We start from the raw sequence: 21,212 nt of genomic DNA on the forward strand, positions 1-21,212 counted from the left end.
TATTTTAGGCAAGATTGTACCATTCTCGAGAATGAACACTTGTAATAAAATTGAGGAAAAGTTATAGAACATTATATCTTCTTATACTTCAGTAAAGTTAATCAGAAATGATCTTTCGATCAGTGGACAAAGTTTTAAATTTACTTAATTGGCATACCGTCCGAAGGCATAGCTACAATTTACTCGGTTGTGGGTCAATTCCTTGGACACCGTGTACCCACCGCTAGATCCCGCTTCACCTGCTTTAAAAGCAGGCACGAGAGACCATCACCTTGACGAAACTCTCTTTGTGATTCGAATGAACTTGACAATTCACTCTAAATCCGAACTTTGTGTACTATCCATCTTAGATTGAAGCTTCATGAGGAAGCTGTTTTCGTCCATGATTTTTCATAGCCCCTCTCGGTTGATGGTATCATATGTAGCTTTGAAGTCAACGAACAAATAGCGCATGGGAACTCTGTATTCGCGGCCTCTTCTGCGTCTTCTTTCGGCAGCGCAGTTTGGAGGGAATGCGCGTAGTTTATGGTAACATTTGGCTGCTTTAGCCGCGTAAGATCTAACCTGGGCTGCCGTCGATACAGAATTTTGTTCACAACGGAGAGTTTTGAATGCATCTTAACCATCACTTGGTAGTAGTCCGACTCAACGTTAGCGCTTCGATAGGATCTGACGTCAATGGTGTCTGAGAAGTTTAGACAGTCGATCAAAACGTAGTCGATCTGTGATTCTGTTTGATTTGGCGACCTCCAGGTGTACTTCTGTAGGAGTCTTTGCTGAAATAAGGTGCTGCTTACGGCTAAGCTCTTGGATGCGGCCTTGTCGATAAGTCTTAGGCGCATTTCGTTGGTCACCGGGTGTGCGCTGAACCTTATCGACCTTATCGGCCTTATCGCAATGACCAGGTAGATAACAATCTATCTTCTCGGCGATAGAAACAAAGAGCAGTCGTACGAAAATTATATTGTCGCATGGAAAGTGTGTGACGCATATACGAGGGTGAAAGAATCGGGATAATAAAACCAAATTAGGTATTAGATTACCTAGTATAACGGGCGGCAGCAGTTTAGCGAGTAAAACATTCGAGTACCAACCGAAAGAGCGCAGCCGAAAGGTTGCCGAATCTGCTTTGGCAAGCGAGTGGCCGTGGGTTTGAATCTTATTAACATCAGACCAATCACTGTCAAGTTACTTTAGCGTGGGTTTATTCTCAGACGCCTCATTGCCCTTCCTTCATGCTGAACTCTTGAAGCCTCTTGATAGAACTAGTTAAGTGTACTAGTTAAAGAAACGCCGAGTTCTCGCCAGGAACGGCGAGATGGGATAGCACTGGTAGTGAGGAACTAGTGGGTAAAGTAGAGCAAGTTTTGAAGAAAAGGTAAACCCCAACACACACAGGCGCGCATATAATATAATAAGCATATCACTCACTCAAAAGCGATTATTGCAAAAAGAAATGCAGTGCGGGTTATGCAGCAAACACGCGGGCAATATTACTTGTAACTTGACGAACTGTGTTCCTTCCTTATGTTTGAACATATTCTGATACAAATCCGGAAATCCACTCCGAACACTTCCTCCCATTCCAACACGACAACATCCAATCCAATCAGCTTCTTCTTGGGGCGCAGATCGTTGGCGTGTTCACACTTCTTCTTGATGCGACAATTGGTCGGTCTCGGATGCAGACGGGCGTAACACTTGCGGCAAATCATCTGGTCGCAGTTGTACTTCTGGGTCAGAATACGCAGCGATGGTACGGTGATACCACCCCAAAGACGCAGCACCAGATGGAGTGCCGACTCCTTCTGGATGTTGTAGTTGGACAGGGTACGACCATCCTCCAGCTGCTGGCCTCAACATTTTCGATCGCGTCCGATGGCTCGACCTCGAGGGTGATTGTCTTGCCCGTGAGGGTCTTGACGAAGATCTGCATTTTGTAAGTTCTTCCTCAACGTGTCTCACCAGAGATATTACAACAGATTAACGATACTGGTCGTAATGATGAGTCCACACATGAAAAAAAAACAGACAACAATCGGACGCTAAATTTAGACGAGTCAGAGCCAGGAACGAATGAAGCTGAACCAGAAGCTCATGAAATAGCCAAGGCCATTTTTACTGAGTCCAAAATAGAATGGGAAATCGAATCCTTCGAACCGTCGCAAAGCACCTGGAATTGATGGGATATTGCCAGTAATGCTGCAGAAGAGCAAGCAGTTAACTACCCCATTATTGAAAGAAATTTTTAGGGCCAGTTTTATATTAAATCATGTACCAATCGCTTGGAGACAAACAAGGGTAGGGGAATGTCGTCGTGGTTGGGTCATCTTTTGGTCCACAAATCTTATTCCAAAAGAAACCTTGGAAATTTAACAAAGGTCTTATTAATAGTTCGTATTTAGACCTTTGTTAAATTTTCAAAACTTCTTTTAAAATGGAACTCATGGACCAAAAGACGGCCCAACCACGACGACATTCCCCTAATATTCATACCGAAAGCTGGAAAGCGTGATAAAACACTTTCGAAAGCGTTCTGGTCAATCAGTCTGACTTCCATATTCTTAAAAACTATGGAGAAAATTGTCGACTATTACATTAATGCAATATATTTAGAGAAAGCTCCATTGAGTATTTTTCAATTCGCATTTCAGAGCAATAAATCTTGAGAATTCTATAGATACAAAAGAAATCTCTCCGGTAGCCTTCCTTGATATAGAGGGAGCCTTTGACAACGTTTCTCATAGATCAGTGCAAGAAGCTATGAGGAAACATGGGATTGACATCTACACAACAAAATGGATAAAGGCAATGCTAGTAAATCGGGAAATTACTTCCTCGCTTGGGAATGCAACTCAATCGATGAAAACAACAAAAGGCTGTCCTCAAGGTGGAGTTCTTTCTCCTCTATTGTGGTCACTAGTTGTGGACGATTTACTGAAAACATTAACCGAAAGAGGCTTTGAGGTAGTGGGATTCGCTGATGACATTGCGATTCTCGTGAAAGGTAAATACGACGATGTGATTTCAAATAGCATGTAATCAGCATTAATCACACACTGGTGTGGTGTAAAAAGGAGGGGCTAAACGTAAATCCCTCAAAGATAATTATAGTTCCGTTCACCCGTAAGAGGAAATATACTATTCAGAAACTCTTGCTGGATGGAATCGAAATACAATTATCCAATGAAGTGAAATACTTAGGTGTCATACTAGATAAAAACCTAAGCTGAAACGCCCACGTAGAACAAGTTATAAATAAAGCAACATCTTGGTTGTGCAATAAAGCAATCGGCAAAACTTGGGGGCTTAGACCTAGTATGGTCCACTGGGTTTACTTAATAATAGTGAAGCCGATGATAACTTATGCCTCGCTTATTTGGTGGCCTAAAACGAGAGAGACATCAACCCAAAAAAAGCTAAACAAATTGCAAAGACTTGCGTGTGGATCAATAACAAGAGCCATGCGAAGCACCCCATTGAAAGCTTTGAAGGCAATGCTACACCTCCTTCCTCGCCATCAAGTGATACAGTTAGAAGCAAAGAAAACAGCATTGCGATTAAACCGCAACAAATCCTTGCTGGAGGGGAACTTAACAGGACATCGTTATTCGATCTTGAAGGAAGTCCGTATAAATGAACAGGAATAGAAGACTGGATGAGCACGACGCCAAACTTCGAAATTCCTTATGAAATCATCTTGCCCGAACGCTCAACCTGGGAACACGGTGGCCCTTCTGTGCGTTCAGGCTCGGTAATTTTCTATACCGCCGGTTCAAAAATGGACCGGTGTACTGGAGCCGGTATTCCTGGACCAGAAATAAACAGATCAATAGCTATGGGTCACTGGCCGACAGTGTTACAAGCGGAAATATATGCGATTTTAGAATGCTCATACATCTGTCTACGTAGGCAATATAGGTATGCAAATATCTGCATATTCTCAGATAGTCAGGTAGCACTGAACGCTCTAAGTTCACCCACATGTCGTTCCAAATTAGTAGGGGAATGTGCCCGTTATCTTCGACAGCTGGCTGAAATGAACCAAATAAATTTATACTGGGTTCCAGGACACTGCGGGGTAGAAGGAAACAAGAAAGTTGATACATTAGAAAGACAAGGTTCATCCACTAACTTTATTGGTCCAGAACCATTTTGCGGGGTCTCACCATGTGCCCTGAAAATGGAATTCAAACAGTGAGAAAACATAACTATAAAAGAAAACTGTTAAATAAAAAAGAACTAAGCATAATGACAGGATTGCTTACAGGACACTGCCCGAGTAAATACCATCTCACGAAGATGGGCATCCTCAGTGAAGATACAGGCCGCTTTTGCGGATACGACACTGAAACATCAGCACATCTACTGTGCGAGTGTGGTGCTTTAATACAATGCAGATTAAGAGTCCTCGGTAAAGGAACATTGGAGCCTTTGAATATTTGGACTGAAAGTCCCAACAAGGTAATCAACTTCATAAGAAGTGCTATGCCTAATTGGGACAACTGTGCATACTGAGTACTGACAACTGCTCGGATTATTGGTGGTATGTCAGACAGTGCACATAGATTAAGGATGGAGCATACCACAATAGATCTAAATGCTGGTCGCAGTGGTCTAGTCTCCTATAAACAAAAAAAAAAAACAAATTTATAGGTACTTTAAAATATTAAGAGGATATTATGATCGTATAAATACTTTTTACGGCAATGCACATACATTTTTAGTAAAAACCCAGGTTCTCTTGATCCTTTCTTCTTATTGTGCCAAGATGAGAACGGCTTATTAAATTGATTTCTGATTTAAAGTACCAAATATTTGTTGAGCATATTTTGTAATTTCATAACCAATAACAAAGGGGCGGATCATATGGAAAACGAATTAAGGAAATGTTTTACTAGAGGTTCTAATTCAAAACGAGCTTTTTTGCTATCAAATTGAAATTTTCTTTATTCATATTTCACTCAGTTTCGGCACTGGATTATTATACTATATCGTTTTATTAATTTTTAAACCTTAAAGACTAATGAAATGGGTGATTTCTGGGGTCGGTATCATATATCGTATATCACTCTATTCAAGCTGCCTCTCATATGTTTACCAACCGATGATGGTTTGCATTATCCAAAGGCTTTCTCTATTCGGAAATCAATAATTGCGGATTAGCCTGAATGCTAGTTGAATCTAGTCCCGTGGAAGCAAATCTAGCTAAATTAGTTTGTCAGATGAGCAGCTTCCGGCATCAAATACCATCGTAAACGAAAATAAAGCCGATTCCCCTTGCCCGAAAAGCTCCAACAGTCTTCTGGAATACAATTCTATTTATAACGACTGTCATCCCGTCGTCACGTACTTAATCCCCGCGCTAAACGGTGGCATCATGTTTTGGTCGAAAAACAAAAAAAAACTGTCAAATCGTAAAGCACATATTTACATATTATTTTGCTCGATCGTAAATCGTTGGCCGTTTTCATCATGCAGCGCGGACTTACCTGCGAAACAAGCGACGAAAACAAATCTTGCATAGCACTTGGTCGTGTGTCGCCACACAACCGCACCGCACCGCCCGACCGGCCACAGCCACCCCAAAAAATGAAAACCGCAGGCACGGACGGCCGGAGGCTCGTTATATCCGCACCGGGCCATCGAGCCGGGCCGGGCCGAGCCTTACCGATAGATTTCAGCAAAAGCAACAGTTCTCGACGAAACCGCGAAACCGCCATGCTTCGCGCGTCTTAATCGACCGGCGCAAATTATGAAACGAACGAGACGAGTCCAATTTGCTTCACCCGTCGTCGTCGTTCATTATTGGGCCGCGTGTCAAAGTCAACCATAAGCTGAATGGTAAACATATGCTCGCTTGCGCAGCAACATGTTGCGACGGTGGACGGCTGCCGGCGGCGGGTGTTGCGTTTGTTTGGCCATCCGTCGGGGTGCTGCTGCTGCTGCTGCAGCGAGAATGTAGACGGATTTCTGTTGACTGAGAACCGAGAGGGTTGCCGATAATTGAGCTCATAACGCACGGACCGGCGAATAATTAATTCATCAATTGAGGTTAATCATTCTTTCATATACGACTGCGATTGGATCGAACTGAACGATGCACGATGCGATGGGAAATTTCATTGACGTTGTTAGGTCTCACCGATGCGATGCGATGCGATGTGCGCTAATAGAAGTAGATCAGTCATATGATTGTGTTGCATTGCAACCAGCCACGGTAGAAAGTTGGACGGGCCCCACGGGTGGGGTGGCAAACTGGGGACGGCAGTGCCAGCAGCAGCTCTAGGCTAGTAATCACTAGCAAATGTTAATAAACACTTGTTGTTTATTATAGCATCATGTTACCGTCACCTGAGTGTGGAAAGTCTGATCATATTATGGTGATGATTGTTAAGACTATTTTCTTTGGCTGGCTAGCTAGCTGGGCTCTATTAGGAAAGGTCAAAATTAAACATTGATTTCTAGATAGGTAATTATTTGTTTCTATCCTGTCTGTGGTTGAGATATCCACACTTTGCCATTTTTCTATTCAGCTTCGGTCAGTTACTGTTCCCGTTGCAGTTGTTAAACGAATGCACTTGCTAAAGAGATAATCACGAAACTTGTTGACTTACCGCTCGTACACATTGTATGTCTGCTCAGCGGCTGAATCATTACAGTTGAAGAGCGCAATCTGAGAAAAAAAAAATCCTTTCTGCTCGACTATTCATATGCAGACCATATCAGTAATGGAAGCAAGTGCAATATGTAGATCCGTACGGATAAACTAGAGTTGATCGGACCGATTTGCTGCGATGCCATGTGGCCTGCAGACTGCAGCAGACGGCACCGGCCGACCGACCGACCGACCGACCGACAGGCTGCGCGCAGATTTACGATCGATAATGACGGGTGTGGATAGTGTATCTCATCATTACCTTATTACATTCTGGCGGAGGCAAAACGGGCAAATCATCACCATCACACCACATAACGAGGCTGGGAAGAAAGTACTTTTCCAATCGGACATTGACGTGCATTATTGGATTGAAATTTATGGTATTTTTAGATATGGCTAATGATGAGTTATGATCCTTCCTTAGACGCAGAGAGGTCATTAGAGCGGAGAGGCCGTGCAGCGTATTTCATTTTCTAGTGGTTCAGTGCAAATAAAGTTTGCGAACAAAACCGAACAAGATCACCTTCAATGGAAACCCGTCGTCCCGCAACGGTGATGCAATGAACCGTTAAAGTCATTCAAAATGAATTGAGGTTCAGTGTCATTAGCGGAACTTTACTCTTCCTTTATTTGTTTTTAGGCTGTTAAACGCTTTTAACGGAAGCAGTTTGAAACCGAATCGTCATTCCATTAAAGTAAAACGCGACTCCTAATTAGTTATTTGAATCAAAATCGATAAATCACGATTGATTTCAAATGGCCTAACAATAAACCAAATTTTTGAACTGGAATTGATGTTTTAAACTAGTTTGCCCCCTCTCGGCCCCGGCAAGGATTTGTAGAATTTCACCGTATGTTTCGGCATTCACTGTTAGGCATGCATTTAGTACAGCTTGTTTGGGACAGCTAAATCATATATTCAATGAAAAAGGCCGTTTATTAGACCTCTGCTTTGTGAGTAAAAAAGTGACTAATATCAGTCTGACACCTGCTCCAACGACCGTTGGTAAAAGATTGCAGACACCATCCGCCTTTGCTGTTATCTATGTATTATGAAACTGGAAGTTTAGGCATAGAATTAGAAGTTAGTCATTAGAAGTTTAGTGCTAGTGGGTTTAGGAAAGCTGACTGTGCTGGTATGAATAGTTTTCTTATTTACTGTATGCAATCGATCAGTTTATTCCAAAGCAAATAGGAAAACGGCAAGTTTACCCAGCCTCGACAAATCCTCACCAAAAACATCTAAAAGTTCCTCCGAAATCCGTTCCGTGCTTGAATCAGAAAAGAAACCCTCCCCGGACCCGGAACCGGTCATACGGCCTCTGAGAGACATGAGATGATCACCAATCGCTATTTTATCGAATGCTGATGTTTTTTTGATATTCGACACGACATGCTTTACTGATGCTGAAATGTCCCGTTACGGGAACCGGTTCCAGATTCATAGTGTCCCCCCGGATCCGGATGGTGCGCACCATCGCTCATAACTGCGGCAAAGTAACTGATATATCCACAGTAGATGATATGTTTACAAAAATCAAAAGATTTCAAACAAATTTTAGATATTTGGCAACTTTATCTAAAATTGCCATATCTCGGTCCCCCAAGGAACTCCGGAATAACTCCGGGACCATATGGCATATGGCCGTTATCTATAGATATTATGAAAATAGAAAATATTTTCGGCAAAATTCCCAAATTTGGTGAAAAAATATTAAAAGATAAAAAAGTTATGGCCATTTTAGTGAATTTTGCGGTGCTAAAAATGATGTAGACCTTAGAGGGGTTAAGCGGATTAAAGCTTAAGTCGAGTGCTATAAACTTGTATGAGTTCCGCTAGTCTTTAACCACCCAAATGAGAGTACGGCAAGCATACGTTTTATATGTTTCGCGTTCGTTAAAGGTTCGATACACGTTAATTTTATGTGTTCGTTGATAGACGCATGGTTTCTTCGGCAAAGTTATAGAAAACATAAAGGCAAGCAACTTTGCTAAAGAAATGATATTTCTATCTCTATCGAGTGCAGAGCTATAGAGCATTTTCTTTGAAAATTCTTTAAAAATAAATTTTTTATATTTAGCGTATGTTGGTTGCATTTTACAAGAGTATATTGTTCTAGGCGATTATTGAAAGACTCAAAACACATGTTTTTTCAGAAAGTTGCAAATCTCTAGAACCTTTTTCTTACAAAGTTATCGCTTATTTAAGCTTTATTTTTCCTTAACTTCACGAGCCAAAAGTGATAACTTTGGAAAGGACCTAGAGAATTGCAATCTTCTGCAAAAACGTGTATTTTGAGCCCTTTTTTTGATAGTCACTTTAACCAGCTTGAGTCATTCGTGACTTCTGCGGGGTTGGGATTTGAACCCAGGTCCTCGGCGTGAGAGGTGTGAATGCTAACCGCTACGCCGGGACTGACCCCTGTTTGAGTCCTTCAATAATCGCCTAGAACTATATATTCTTGTAAAATACAACCAACATAAGCTAAGTATGAAAAACTAATTTTTAAAGAATTTCCTAGGAAAATGCTCTGTAGCTCTGCACTCGAGAGAGATAGAAATGTCATTTCTTTAGCAAAGTTGTTTGTTTTTATATTTTCTATAACTTTACCGAAAAACACATAAAACGTATGCTTGCCATACTTTCATTTTAGTGGTCGGGACAAGCGGAACCCATACAAGTTTATAGTACTCGACTTAAGCTTTAAGATGAAGCGCTGATTTCATAAATCCGCTTACCCCATTTTACCCCATGGGGGCTCGTGAAGCTATGGAAATTTAAAGCGATAACTTAGCAAGTAAAGGTCCAAAAAATTCGCAGTCTTCTGCAGAAACGTGTATTTTGAGTGCTTCGATAATTGCCTAGAACATTATACTCTTGTAAAATGCAACTAAGAAAAGCTAAGTATAAAAAACCAATTTTTAAAGAAGTTTTAAAGAATATGCCCTATAGTTCAGAACTCAATAAAGATAAAAATTTTATTTCTTCAGCAAAGTTGCTTGTTTTTACAATATTTACAACTTTGCCGAAAAAACTATGTCTATACAGTAGACTCTCAGAAAAGTTAACTCTCTGAAAAGTTAATTGTTCAGAAAAGTTAAGCGCATATCAGCTCTCATGCAACGCTCTAAAAAGTTAATTTTTGCCTTAACTTTTCTGAGAGTTTGAATTTATTGGTTGTCCAAGCGTTTCTTCACACACGTGTGTTTACCTTCTATTTTTATTTCTCATTTTTCGGCTTATTGTCACCTTTCCACAGTTTCATACAGAGTCGCATCATATCTGGGATTAAATTAAACTCTTGTATCGGACAGTTGCAACAATAGTTCAATACGGGCATATAGTTACTTCAGGATTTTTGGAAATATACTGGAAAAGCGCAAACTCAGATTGAATTTTGAATGCAAAAGAAGGAACAGCAAGGAACTAAAAATTAGCGCAAACGCTTATTTTTAATCAAAACGTAGACTACGAAAAAACAAAAGTAAACTAGTGTAACCGACTGTTTTAAACTTAGTGAAAGGTATTATTTTATAAAAAACTATGAAACTATAATTTCATAAAGATATTGCTACATATTTCTTTCCATTACAACTTCCAGGTACATAAAAATATGTATCCTATATCCCGGAATGCATTTTTAGCTTTTGTATTCATCATTTTCAATGACTTTTAGGACTACTCAGAAAAGTTAATAGTTCGGAAAAGTTAATCGACCAATTCCCCAATCGATTAACTTTTCCGAGAGTCTACTGTATTTCCTAACACAAAAAAGTTATTTTTTTATTTTCATTGTAGTAACCAATGACTATCTTTTGACAGTTTTAGATTAAGGGGGATATTCATACGAACAAAAGTGCTGAAGACCATAAATGATAAGATGAAAGCAAAAGAAACTAGGAAAAAAGTTCCGCTTTTCGACCTTTTGGACTACTGTGCACTGGGGTTTTCTTCAGCTGCAGGAAAATTCTTACGTTTTTCTGGTTCACACAAAGGGATGCAAGCGTTCCGGTTCCAATTATTGAGAAATTGCCGGTTTGTGTATCTTTTCAAAGTTTTTTTGAACTAATTGTTCTTGAATTTTTGATGCAGAAATATTCGCCATACATCTCGTCAGATCAATTTGGTTTCTTCCCAAAAACGATCAACTACCACCAACGCTGAGGCATTCACTTATTTTGTCATTCACCATATGGAGAAAGGCTCGGAAGAAGATGCCATTTATACTGATCAGTCAACTGCATTTCCAATCGCACTGCTAGAATTCAAGAGATTGGGAATTTACCTCCGTTAAGATAGAAGATTATGTTTCGTCTTCGTTCCTAGTTATGTCCGGAGTTCCACAAGGCTGCCATCTTGGTCCGCTTCTTTTCCTGTTATACATGAATGATACAAACTTCATCTTGAATTGTTACAAAAAAGGTTACGCTGACATTGTGAAGCTTTACTACGTCATCAGCAAACTAAGTGATGCCCTCTCTCTTCAACAACACCCGATCAGATAATTCTAACAAAAATATCACAGAATTGTTGCTCAAGTTGACATTTCTATCAATCTTTGTTATGAATGTGATAGAAAAACTTGCGACTCACAAAATGTTCTACCAAGATTCTATCTCGTTTGGTACAATTTGGTTATACAGCAGGAAAGAATACTCATAATTGTAACTCATTTTGATATAAACTAGATCAAATTATATCATAATGTCCGCAAGTTCTTCCGAAAAATACATTTTGATGCTGCAATTGTCTTCTGAAACTTCCTAAAAAGACCCGAAACGAAGTCCATTTCGTTATTGTTTTCCATACGCGTTAGATCATGTCCATTGCACGCGCTGATCTAGTGTGCTATGCGTGATGTATGAACTCGCGTAGTTTTCAGATACAGGTATACCGCGATAGTACGTACACGTTTGCTTCGTTTAGCGTACATGTCATCGAAATGCACGTACTATCGAATCACTATTATAGATTTTGAAGCATTGTTGTATTATGCTTAATATCGCATGAAATTTGCAAATTTGCATAAACTATTGAGTATATATATTTTTTTGTGATGTTGATTTAGTATAACATTTAATTTTTGCCCTTTGTGAAGCTTGGTATGAAACAAGTAAAGTGTTGCTGGAAAATTTACGTACTATCCAGGCAAAATATACGTATTATCGAGGGTACGTTCTATCGAGAGATACCTGTACTAATTCATCACTCTACACATTGCTTTAAAAAAAATAAAATTGCAGCGAAACTGAAAGATATAGGCACTTTTACGTCAAAAAACTTCAAATTGCTAGATAAAAGTAATAAAAGTAAACAAATTTATCACGCCTTTTTAGAAGAAATTTGCTGAACACGCCTTGAGAATTTTAAAGCTTTTTGCTTCTGAAAAGAATCTAAATTTCATGAAGTAGAAGCGTAATTCGCAGTGTATAATTTTCTCAGCTTTCGAATGAAGGTAAGAGGATTGAGCTAGCAGGCGCGCTTTTAGTACAAGAGCTAATTTAATGGAAACATAACCGAAAACTAAAAATGTTTAATAACTTTGTAACAATTGAGATTTGTCTGACTTTTTCGCGGTCAAACGTAAACTCATTTTTGATTAAAGCGCAGGAGCGTTTGGTGCGAAAAATGTTAGACTGAATACTGGGCAAGTTTTCGATCTGCGGCTAAAAATATATTGGGTTTAGTTCGTGGCACTGGGACTCCAACCCAGACTCTGGCGCCTACCGTCGTCGAGGCACCACGGTGTTAAACCTCACCGGGTGAGTTTTTTGTTTTTACTGGTACTGACTTTTTCGCGGTCAAACGTAAACTCTTTTTTGATTAAAGCAGAGGAGCGTTTGGTGGTTCTCGTGTAGAAGCAAAGGACAGTCATATTACAAATAATAACCGTCACCGGGGGAGCGTATGTGTGTGAAAGATGGAATGCTTGGACTGGTAGGACAAAACTAGATCTGAGGCTAATTAATACATGGGTGTGGTATAGTTTAAATGGGCAAGCACTCGAGTACTAATCGAGAAATTCTGGGTTGGAGTCCCAGTGCCACGAACCAAACCCAATATATTTTTAGCCGCAGATCGAAAACTTGCCCAGTATTCAGTCTAACATTTTTCGCACCAAACGCTTCTCTGCTTGAATAAAAAAATTGAGTTTTGACAATGCGCATCCTTCTACTTTTTTTCGTCAAATGTGGTTTACTATAACCCCTTGAAACAAAAAAAGCCGACAATCCAGCTAGGGAAGGCTCTGATTGGTCCTAAAACGAGTCGAGCCTAACTGGGATCGTATGCTATGTCAACCATTGTCCATCACACATTAATTGTGACAGGTAATTTGACCAGCACTAAATCAAATATGGGTCATAAAACAATATTCCTTATCAATGAACGCAGTTGTAATATGGCTCTACAAGAAAGGAAAAAAAATCACCGCTTGAAATATTAAGCCTAATATACCTAACACCCTGTATACTTTTAGACCAACCTCGTGTGTTTGTCTTGATTTTTGTAATGAGGTTAGGTATTTTATTAATTTTTCATAACGGTAGTCTGCGATAATAGATGAAGGGAGAAAGTAATTTAACAAAGGTGTTTATAGGCGTGAAGGTGAAAGAGCGAAAAATTAGGTAAGAGAGAGTCACTGAAGCAACGCTTGTAAAGTTTGTATAATGCTCTCTTTTACCCAAGCTGAGGGATCTGCGGATCGAACCATGCTATGGGAGCCAATTATAACCGGATTCGAAAGCTTTTTTTCTCCCCAAACCTTGTGGATCGCACTTATTGGCGAACTGGCGGACTGGATTCCGCATCTTGCCTGGCGATATACCCAAGCAACCAAAAGTTCGAATTTCACTTAAGAAACGAACTTAGAAGTTCATATTTGGTTCAGGTTTAGTTCCGCAGAACTTTCTTGCTGAACAACCAGACACCACATTTGTAAACCGAACTTCATTCTTAATAAAGTACCGTTAATATCTGTAGTAACCTGAAAGTTCAACATGCAGCTTGAAAGTTCAACATGCAACATCAAAGTTCAACATGAAACTTGAAAGCACAACATGCAACTTTAAAGTGACAAAGGGTTCGGATAATGGTGTCTAAGGAAGGTTAATAAGCTTTATGCCTATGGATCTATAGCTTGCTGAACAGCTTTACCTGTAATTAACCAAACTTCAAAGTTGCCTTGAGCTCGCTGCATAGAGCGCTAAGCTAAGAAACTTTGTCAGAAATTTATAAAATAGTACTTCAAGCTCTATTTTTATACTTTTCTATTTTCTACCTATCCGCCTGCTCCTAACTTCTGTAAAGTCAGTTCATGCGCCACCTCTGACGCTGCCAGTGACATGAATTTTGCCGATGAGTTGTTCTTGAGTGTAAGTTCATTTCGGGGCTGTGGTAAATGAGAAATTAGCACATCAAGTAAAATCGATGCAGATCGCATATTCCAGCAACTGACCAGTGGTATGCATCTATGTCACCGAAAGGGAGTACTCGAGTTCAAATCCCTGATGCTTTGGTTGCTGGTGTGCGGTAAGTTACAATAAATTAATATTTATAAAAAAACCAGTCGATTATTCTTCTGATGCAAAGCAAAGCCATGGGTTTATACCGTCTTTAGACATTACCCTTCTTTATCGACAGACTTCGCAGCCGGCTGTTAGAGTACAGGAAAATTACGGGGCCAGTGCAACAATCCTATTGACTCTAACTAGCATTCTTCTTCTGATTCTTCTGATGATGATCTTTAAATAAAAAATAATTGATATTGGCTATCACTATTAACCGAAATTAAATGCCTTAGTTTAAATGGGAAATGCCATGAATCTAGAAAATAGGAAGAAGAGGGAAAATTCCCCCAATCTTTTTAAATTTTAAGATGATTAGTGTTTCTTTTTGAGCTGAATAGTGCTCTATATAGCGACTTGAGTGAACTTTTTGCGAACTTTCTAGTTCTGTTGGAAGTTGCTCTGTATTCCCTTTGAAGTTTAATCATCAAATACGAACTTGAAAGTACGGTTAATGACTTAAAAATTAAGCTGAATAGAGTTCTATTCATGATCATTTCGTTGGCTGAATAGACCAAAAAATCTCCTTTTATCGGAACTTTTGGTTACCTGGGTAGGCTGAGAGACCCCTGCCGCGACTCCGACTGCACGACCGACACGACATTGGTGTCAGGATACAGTACGGCTATGGCGATTCGTTCTGCCCTGTGATTCACGACTGAGTCAGAGCCAACAGGGGTTCTAGTAGTGCCTTGTTGCCAGCATTCCGATTCAACTCCGAGCAGCTGATGAGATGATTCGTGGTATGGATAGAGTAGCGAAGAGCTAGGTTGACGTTACGAGGGACATATGGCGGTTTTTAATTCAGTATCGACGAATCCGCGTTCGCAAGTCCAGTGATAAATTTTCGTTAGATTTCGTTCCTTTGTACGATAACTAAGTATCGTCAGCAAATAATCGAGGCTTTGTGTGTAGGTAAATCATTTCTGTAGAGAAGCAATAAGCGGCCCCATATTGCTACCTTGTGGAACGTCAACCGTCAATAGACGCAGAGAGCTATTTATCCCGCTTATGTTGACTTCTCCAAGAAAGGTAGTTGCGAATCAGATCATTTGGAATCCCATCCCAGCTCAAGTTTGCACGACAATAAATTTACTCCAAGCAGCAGCATTACTGTCTCATGCATCTCAGTTTCATTTGTGTTTATCGCTAATCGCAAAATGACGTTTGACACCTGAACCAATAAATAGTTGCTAAACATTGTTTTTATTTATTGCGTTCACGTTGCGAAATTTAATTTTTTCGAATTGAAATGCCGCAAACATATTCAACTCCTGACTCTCGTACGGTATCAAATCACTTTTCCGAGCTCTCGGATGACTGGTGGTAGTAAGATGCTATGGAGAGGTATGGGAAAAGATTGTTTGTTATCAAAATTAGGCAGAAGTCATGAAAATTAAGTATAACAGAGTAACTGTACCACAAATTAAATTAGATTTGTGATTGTTTTTTTAGGTAGATAAACATAGATAAGTGAGAAATTTTGATTTTACTACCACTAGAAAAGCGCACTCTCTTGAAAAGGAACGGTTCGTATGGTGTCCTTTATAAAACATGTTTCATGTGGTAGACAAGCTGCATTTTACAGCAGAAAAGTGCAGCAACATAAGTACGTTTGAGCTGCATTATATAGAGCAAATTATTGCCATCCTCGGAAAAATAAATAAATTAATTGATAATATATTTCTGCCGCATCATTCAGATAAACCTACATCACGAAATGATAAACGAATCTAGCCAATATCGATAGGAAGGACATCTTCGTCAGCAACAGTGTTCAGCCCAGTCAGTCAGCCTCTCAGACCGGCTGACGTCAACTCGTTGCCGTCGGTACTGATGATAGCCTTATTTTCCAGTCCAAAGAGCATGTTTTCTTATCATTTTGCGGTATTCACATAGGAAAGTATTAAAGTCACAAGCAGTGTAATTGATTCGATCAATCATTCGCTTTAAGCTCGGAAAAGGTTGACTCATCATTCGATAAGAGTAGGCCACTTGTTTGGAGCTCTGATTGCGTACTTTTACTAAAGTGAGAGGTTTTTATTGCTGATAAGCGTGTCATCGTGCATTGAATGGACTTAATATTTTTTCTGTCACGTGTCATGTTTGCATAAAGCAAATATTTTGCGAAAATCACTAAGTATGTTATTCAATCACTGTAACATTGATAAGTTCCAGCGGACGTCCGATTTTGACAGGTAATTTTCCTTACTGTACCAAAATACGCAAATCATGATAATGGCAACATACAAAGCGTGGGAAGGATAATGCAGAGACTGACTGGCTTGCTTTGTGAGATGTCACAATGGAGGCGGGTCTTCTGCTCTGTTTAGTAAAGTAAATTATGCGCTGTAACCCAGAATTGGGGAATTGGGTCAATATTTACCACAAACCGTTTACTGTTGGTTTGTGGTAAATATTGAAAAATTGTTTAACGAAGGTGTAAAGTTTACTAGTCATGCTTCAAATGCTTTCTTTCTACAATCTCATGATGGTGGCTGCTGGCAGGCGTGCTGAGAAAGAATGTTTAGTCCTCTTAGTGCCGCCAAACAATACTGTAGCTACAGAAGCCAGATTCTACTTCCGATAACTACCGAGTGACTTTCTGAACTAGTTCAATTTACATTTGTTGAACAACGCAAATGTAAAACTCGATAACCCTAAACCGGAATCAATTACTAAATTGATTTGTTTTTCTTTCGATTGTGATTAATTTGCAGGCCCACGAGACCGATCAAGGACATAACGCAGCTGTCGACGGCCGGTTCGTCCCACGACTGCGGTTCCCTGTCCCGGGTGGTGATGGTGCGCAAAACGGACCAACGCGTTATAAATCACAAGGGAAGCCAAAAGGTGAGTCAAATGTGAACAAATAAAAATAGTGTTTTTCGGCGGATCCATGCAATCGTTATAAAACCATTGAAAGTGAAGGTGAAATTAAATTGGACTAAATGAGAAAAATGAATAATAGTGCATAGTTTGGAAATTTTTATGGTTTCCAGAATGGTAACATCAGCATTTTCGACGGTCAGTTTTTTTACTATAAGCAATCTTGATCATCAGATTTCTGACCGCGACAGCATTTTTGAACGACCACCTATTTTGTTCAACCTTTTGCTGGATTTTAACCCTCTAACTTTAGAGACTTGGAACTACATAAAATTAGTTTTGAATGATAAATGAGTTCCCAGATAAATAATAAGCATTATCAATGCTATTTTAATTCAAGCCAATAAGCATTTAATTCACTTACGCCAAAATATACCGCTACTTTACTGCTATCTTTCTTATAGTGCTGGCTACATTAAAGCTGATTACTGACAAGAAGAGTTTGAATAGAATTTGGGTTTTGGCCAATTAACCACAGCTATGCAGTCAAAAAGCTACTATACAGCAACGTACAGTAAAAAACGCTAGAAATGCCATAAAATGGTTGATTTAGTTCTTATGTTAATGCTTGTTGGTTACTTGGGTTAACATTTTGGCTCGAAAAATGCAGGCCAGGCGCTCTAGTTGCCCGTTAGAGGTTTGACGTTTAAAAGAGTTGTTGTTCTTTGAAAAAGCACTAAAACTATTTTTAAGATGCTTCAAGTGGATTGTTTTTTGCCAATCGATACCAAAGGAAATAGAACGAGGAAAGAGAACGAACAAAAAAGAAAAAAAAACTTTTGCAAGATGAAGAATAAGACAAAAAATGAAAAATAAATAAGAAAAAAGCAAAAAAAATGAAGACAAAGGAAAGAGAGGAAGCAAAACCAAAAATGATGAACACGAAAGAAAAAAAAAGTAGAATATAAAGCAGGAAAAACAATGATATGAAAGGACGAAAATGAGGAAAATATGAAATTGAAGGCAAAATTAAGAATATGAAATCGACGATGAAAAGAATAGAAGACGAGGGAAAAATAGGCGAGGAAGAAAAAAAAGAAAAATATAACGAATAAAAAGGAGATAGAATATAACGACAAGTAAAAAAGACTAATGCGACGTAAATAACGAGAAGATGAGGTTAAAATAGGGTTGGAACAAAGAAGAACGAAAAAATTAAAAAGAGAGGGGTCACTACGAAGAAAAGTAATAGAAAACAGAACAAACAAAAATTAGATGTGGTAAAAAGAAAACGAAAAAAACAAAAAGAACAATAAGAAAGGTCACGACGATAACAGAACACAAGAACAGAAAACCACAATGGGAAAGATGATAAAAAAAACAAGACGAAGAAATAAAAATAAAAGTTGAAGAATGAACGTAAACGTAAGAAAGAAGAAAATGAGAAAAAAGAAAGACAATGACGTGGAAAAAAATATCAAAACGAGCAGAAACCAAAGATATAGACGTGAAAAAAGAAGACAAAGCTGAAAAAAAGACTACAACGAAGAAAAGAGAACATGAAATCAGGAACAATAAAGCTTGTAAAACAAGACGACAAAGCTGACGTAGAAAGAGACTAAAACGAGGAAAAAACTAAAAAAAAACTTAAACAAAAATCGCGTCAAAAGCAAATACGAATATATGTTTTCGTTACTCGTTGTAACACGAATAGGAAACAACGGCAAACAAAAATTAGGAAAAACGAAACAAAAATTAGGAAAAACGAAACAAAAAGTGGAGAAATCAGAAAAGATTAAGAAAGAGCAAACAAAATAAGGAAAAATGAGAAAAATAAAGAAAATGTAAACCGGAAAAAAATGTGAAAAAAGACAAATGACGTGGAACAAAAATAAGGAACAAAACCGAATATAAAAACAAGGAGCAAAAACTAAGAAATACAAAGAACAGGTAAAAAAAGACGAAACGAAACAGAGAAAAGTAAGAAGAAAACAAGGAAAAGTGAGAGATAAACAAAACACGAGGATATAAACAAAGAAAAAATGACAAGAAAAAAATAAGTAAAACGAATAAAAAGGAACAAAATACGGAAAATATTAAAAAGCCCCAAGAAATGAGATGAAAGTGAAGAAAAATCCAAAAAAATCGAACTATAAAAGTAAGCGACTGAAATTTTTGAAGCGTCTTAGTAGAATACGAAACCTCAATTTAATTTCAGGAAAGGGCAAGGGACACAAGTTAGGTCAAAAACAAGCAAAAAAAACAAGAAACAAAAACGAAGATCAAAAATGTGCAAAATAAGCAAGGAAGAAACAATATCTGGCAACAACTAAAAGGAGAGAAACGGTAACTAAATAGGAAAAGAGACAAAAAATACAAGAAAAATAAATAAAATTGAAATTAAAAAAAAGTTTTTTCACGATTGAAGTCCACTATTGATTTTAATCACGCGGGAAAAATAATTTGTTTAATTTCAATGTTCGTGTTACACATTACACTAAGACACTTGAAAAACTTCAGTCAAAAACAAAAAAAGACAGAAGAAAATATAAGGAAAGAAAACAAAAAAATAAGAACATAAAGAATGGTGGAAAACAAGAAAAAATAAGAAAAATGCAAAAAATAACAAATACCAAAAGCGAGGTGCAACAAAAGCAATGTACAAAAACAAGGGACATAACAAAAAATAAAAACGGTAAGAAGGTAAGAAGGTAAGGAATGACAACTAGGCAAACACAGAAAAAGAAGAGAAAAGGTAAGCAAAAAGAAAAAACTGAGAAAAAATTAAAAAAACGCTCAAAAATGAGAAAAATAAAGAAACATGAGAAAAACAAAGAAAGAAAAGAGCAAATATAGGAGAAAAGCGAAGATAAATTAAAAAAAAAAATTACAAAAGCGAGGCTCAAGAGCGAGAATCATAAATATGCAACAAAATAGGAATTAAGAAAAAAAGTGGAGCAAAAGGAACCAAAACAAAGAAAAAATAGGTAAACAACAAAGAAAAATAAAAAATAAAGGAATTCTCAAGAAAAAAGGATTAGAATTTCCTTAAGAAAAAACAAAGAGAAAATAGAGATCGATTACAGTAATGTTCCGATTCTGTCAGCTCCCGATTTTGTCTACCCCCGATTTTAACAGGTTTTTATCCCGATTTTGTCAGTCTATAAATTTTGTTTAACTTTTGTGCTTTTAAACATGATTTATAGAACTGTCAAGCCTGCTTGAAACTATGCTGGTTCTCTGGGAAGAATTTTTGAATAAAACGATGCCTTCTTGCGAGTAAATCGGGGTCAAAATTAGGGTATTTTTATAGTAAAAGTTCTGTAGTTCCTAAAGAAGCAAATATAGAGGTATACTATATTCAGCAATGTTGTGTATTTTTACTATTTGTATAACTTTGTAGAACATGAAAAAAGTCATACAACTACAAAAACAGCTAAAATAGAATAACTGATTTTAACGATTTTTCATTTATAAGAAATAGGATTTTTCTATATTTGCTGAAGAGATAGAAGGTTACTGTCTTCAGCAATATTTCTTGTAATAATATGCTGTAAAACTTTGCAGAACACATCAATGTGTTATATTGAAACTGAAGTGAAATAAATTTTTTATTGCACTTTTAGAGGGAATAATCAAAATTTGAATTCCGCTGGACGATAGAGCTTTCAATTTTAAGAAACTCTTCCAAAGGTTCCATAAACCTAAAACCAAGTTCTCCCGCTCAAAGCTAATGCGCACCAAAAAAGGCTCTGGACCAGTGTGCTGTGGCCGGTTGGTTCATTGAGCTTTCGGTTGACCAATTGAGGGTTGAAATTTAATTTTTAGTAGAAGTCTTCGATATTGCAAGGTCTTAAGTCTTGAATTTTGAAAAAATTTCCCGATTTTGTCAGTTTCCCCATTTTATCAGCCCAAAATTCAACATGGGGCTGATAAAATAGGAACATTACTGTAACAAAAGCGAGAGATAGCAGCGAGGAACAAAGTGACGGGGAACAGTGCAAAAAATAAAAATGAAGATGAATAAAAGTGAGGAATAAAAATTAGGAAAAACTGAGAAAAAAGGGGCACAAAGCGGAAACAAAACAAAGAAACAATGAGAAAAAAGCGGGGAGATACTAATAAACAGAAAAGTGAGAAAAAACAAGCTGAAAAA

At 38.1% G+C, this 21,212-nt stretch overlaps 1 protein-coding gene across 6 annotated transcripts in view; it reads left to right on the forward strand.

Annotated features, from left to right (window-relative positions):
• Positions 1-21,212, forward strand: part of LOC128738462 (uncharacterized) — a 77,859-nt gene that overhangs the window by 49,838 nt on the left and 6,809 nt on the right. For all 6 annotated transcript variants that reach the window (XM_053833613.1, XM_053833614.1, XM_053833615.1 and 3 more), the window contains exon 3: positions 16,948-17,080. In XM_053833613.1, the coding sequence (XP_053689588.1) occupies positions 16,948-17,080 (133 nt within the window). The remainder of the gene's footprint in view (positions 1-16,947; positions 17,081-21,212) is intronic.

This window comes from Sabethes cyaneus, chromosome 2 (assembly GCF_943734655.1).
Source record: "Sabethes cyaneus chromosome 2, idSabCyanKW18_F2, whole genome shotgun sequence".
Lineage (NCBI taxonomy): Eukaryota > Metazoa > Arthropoda > Insecta > Diptera > Culicidae > Sabethes > Sabethes cyaneus.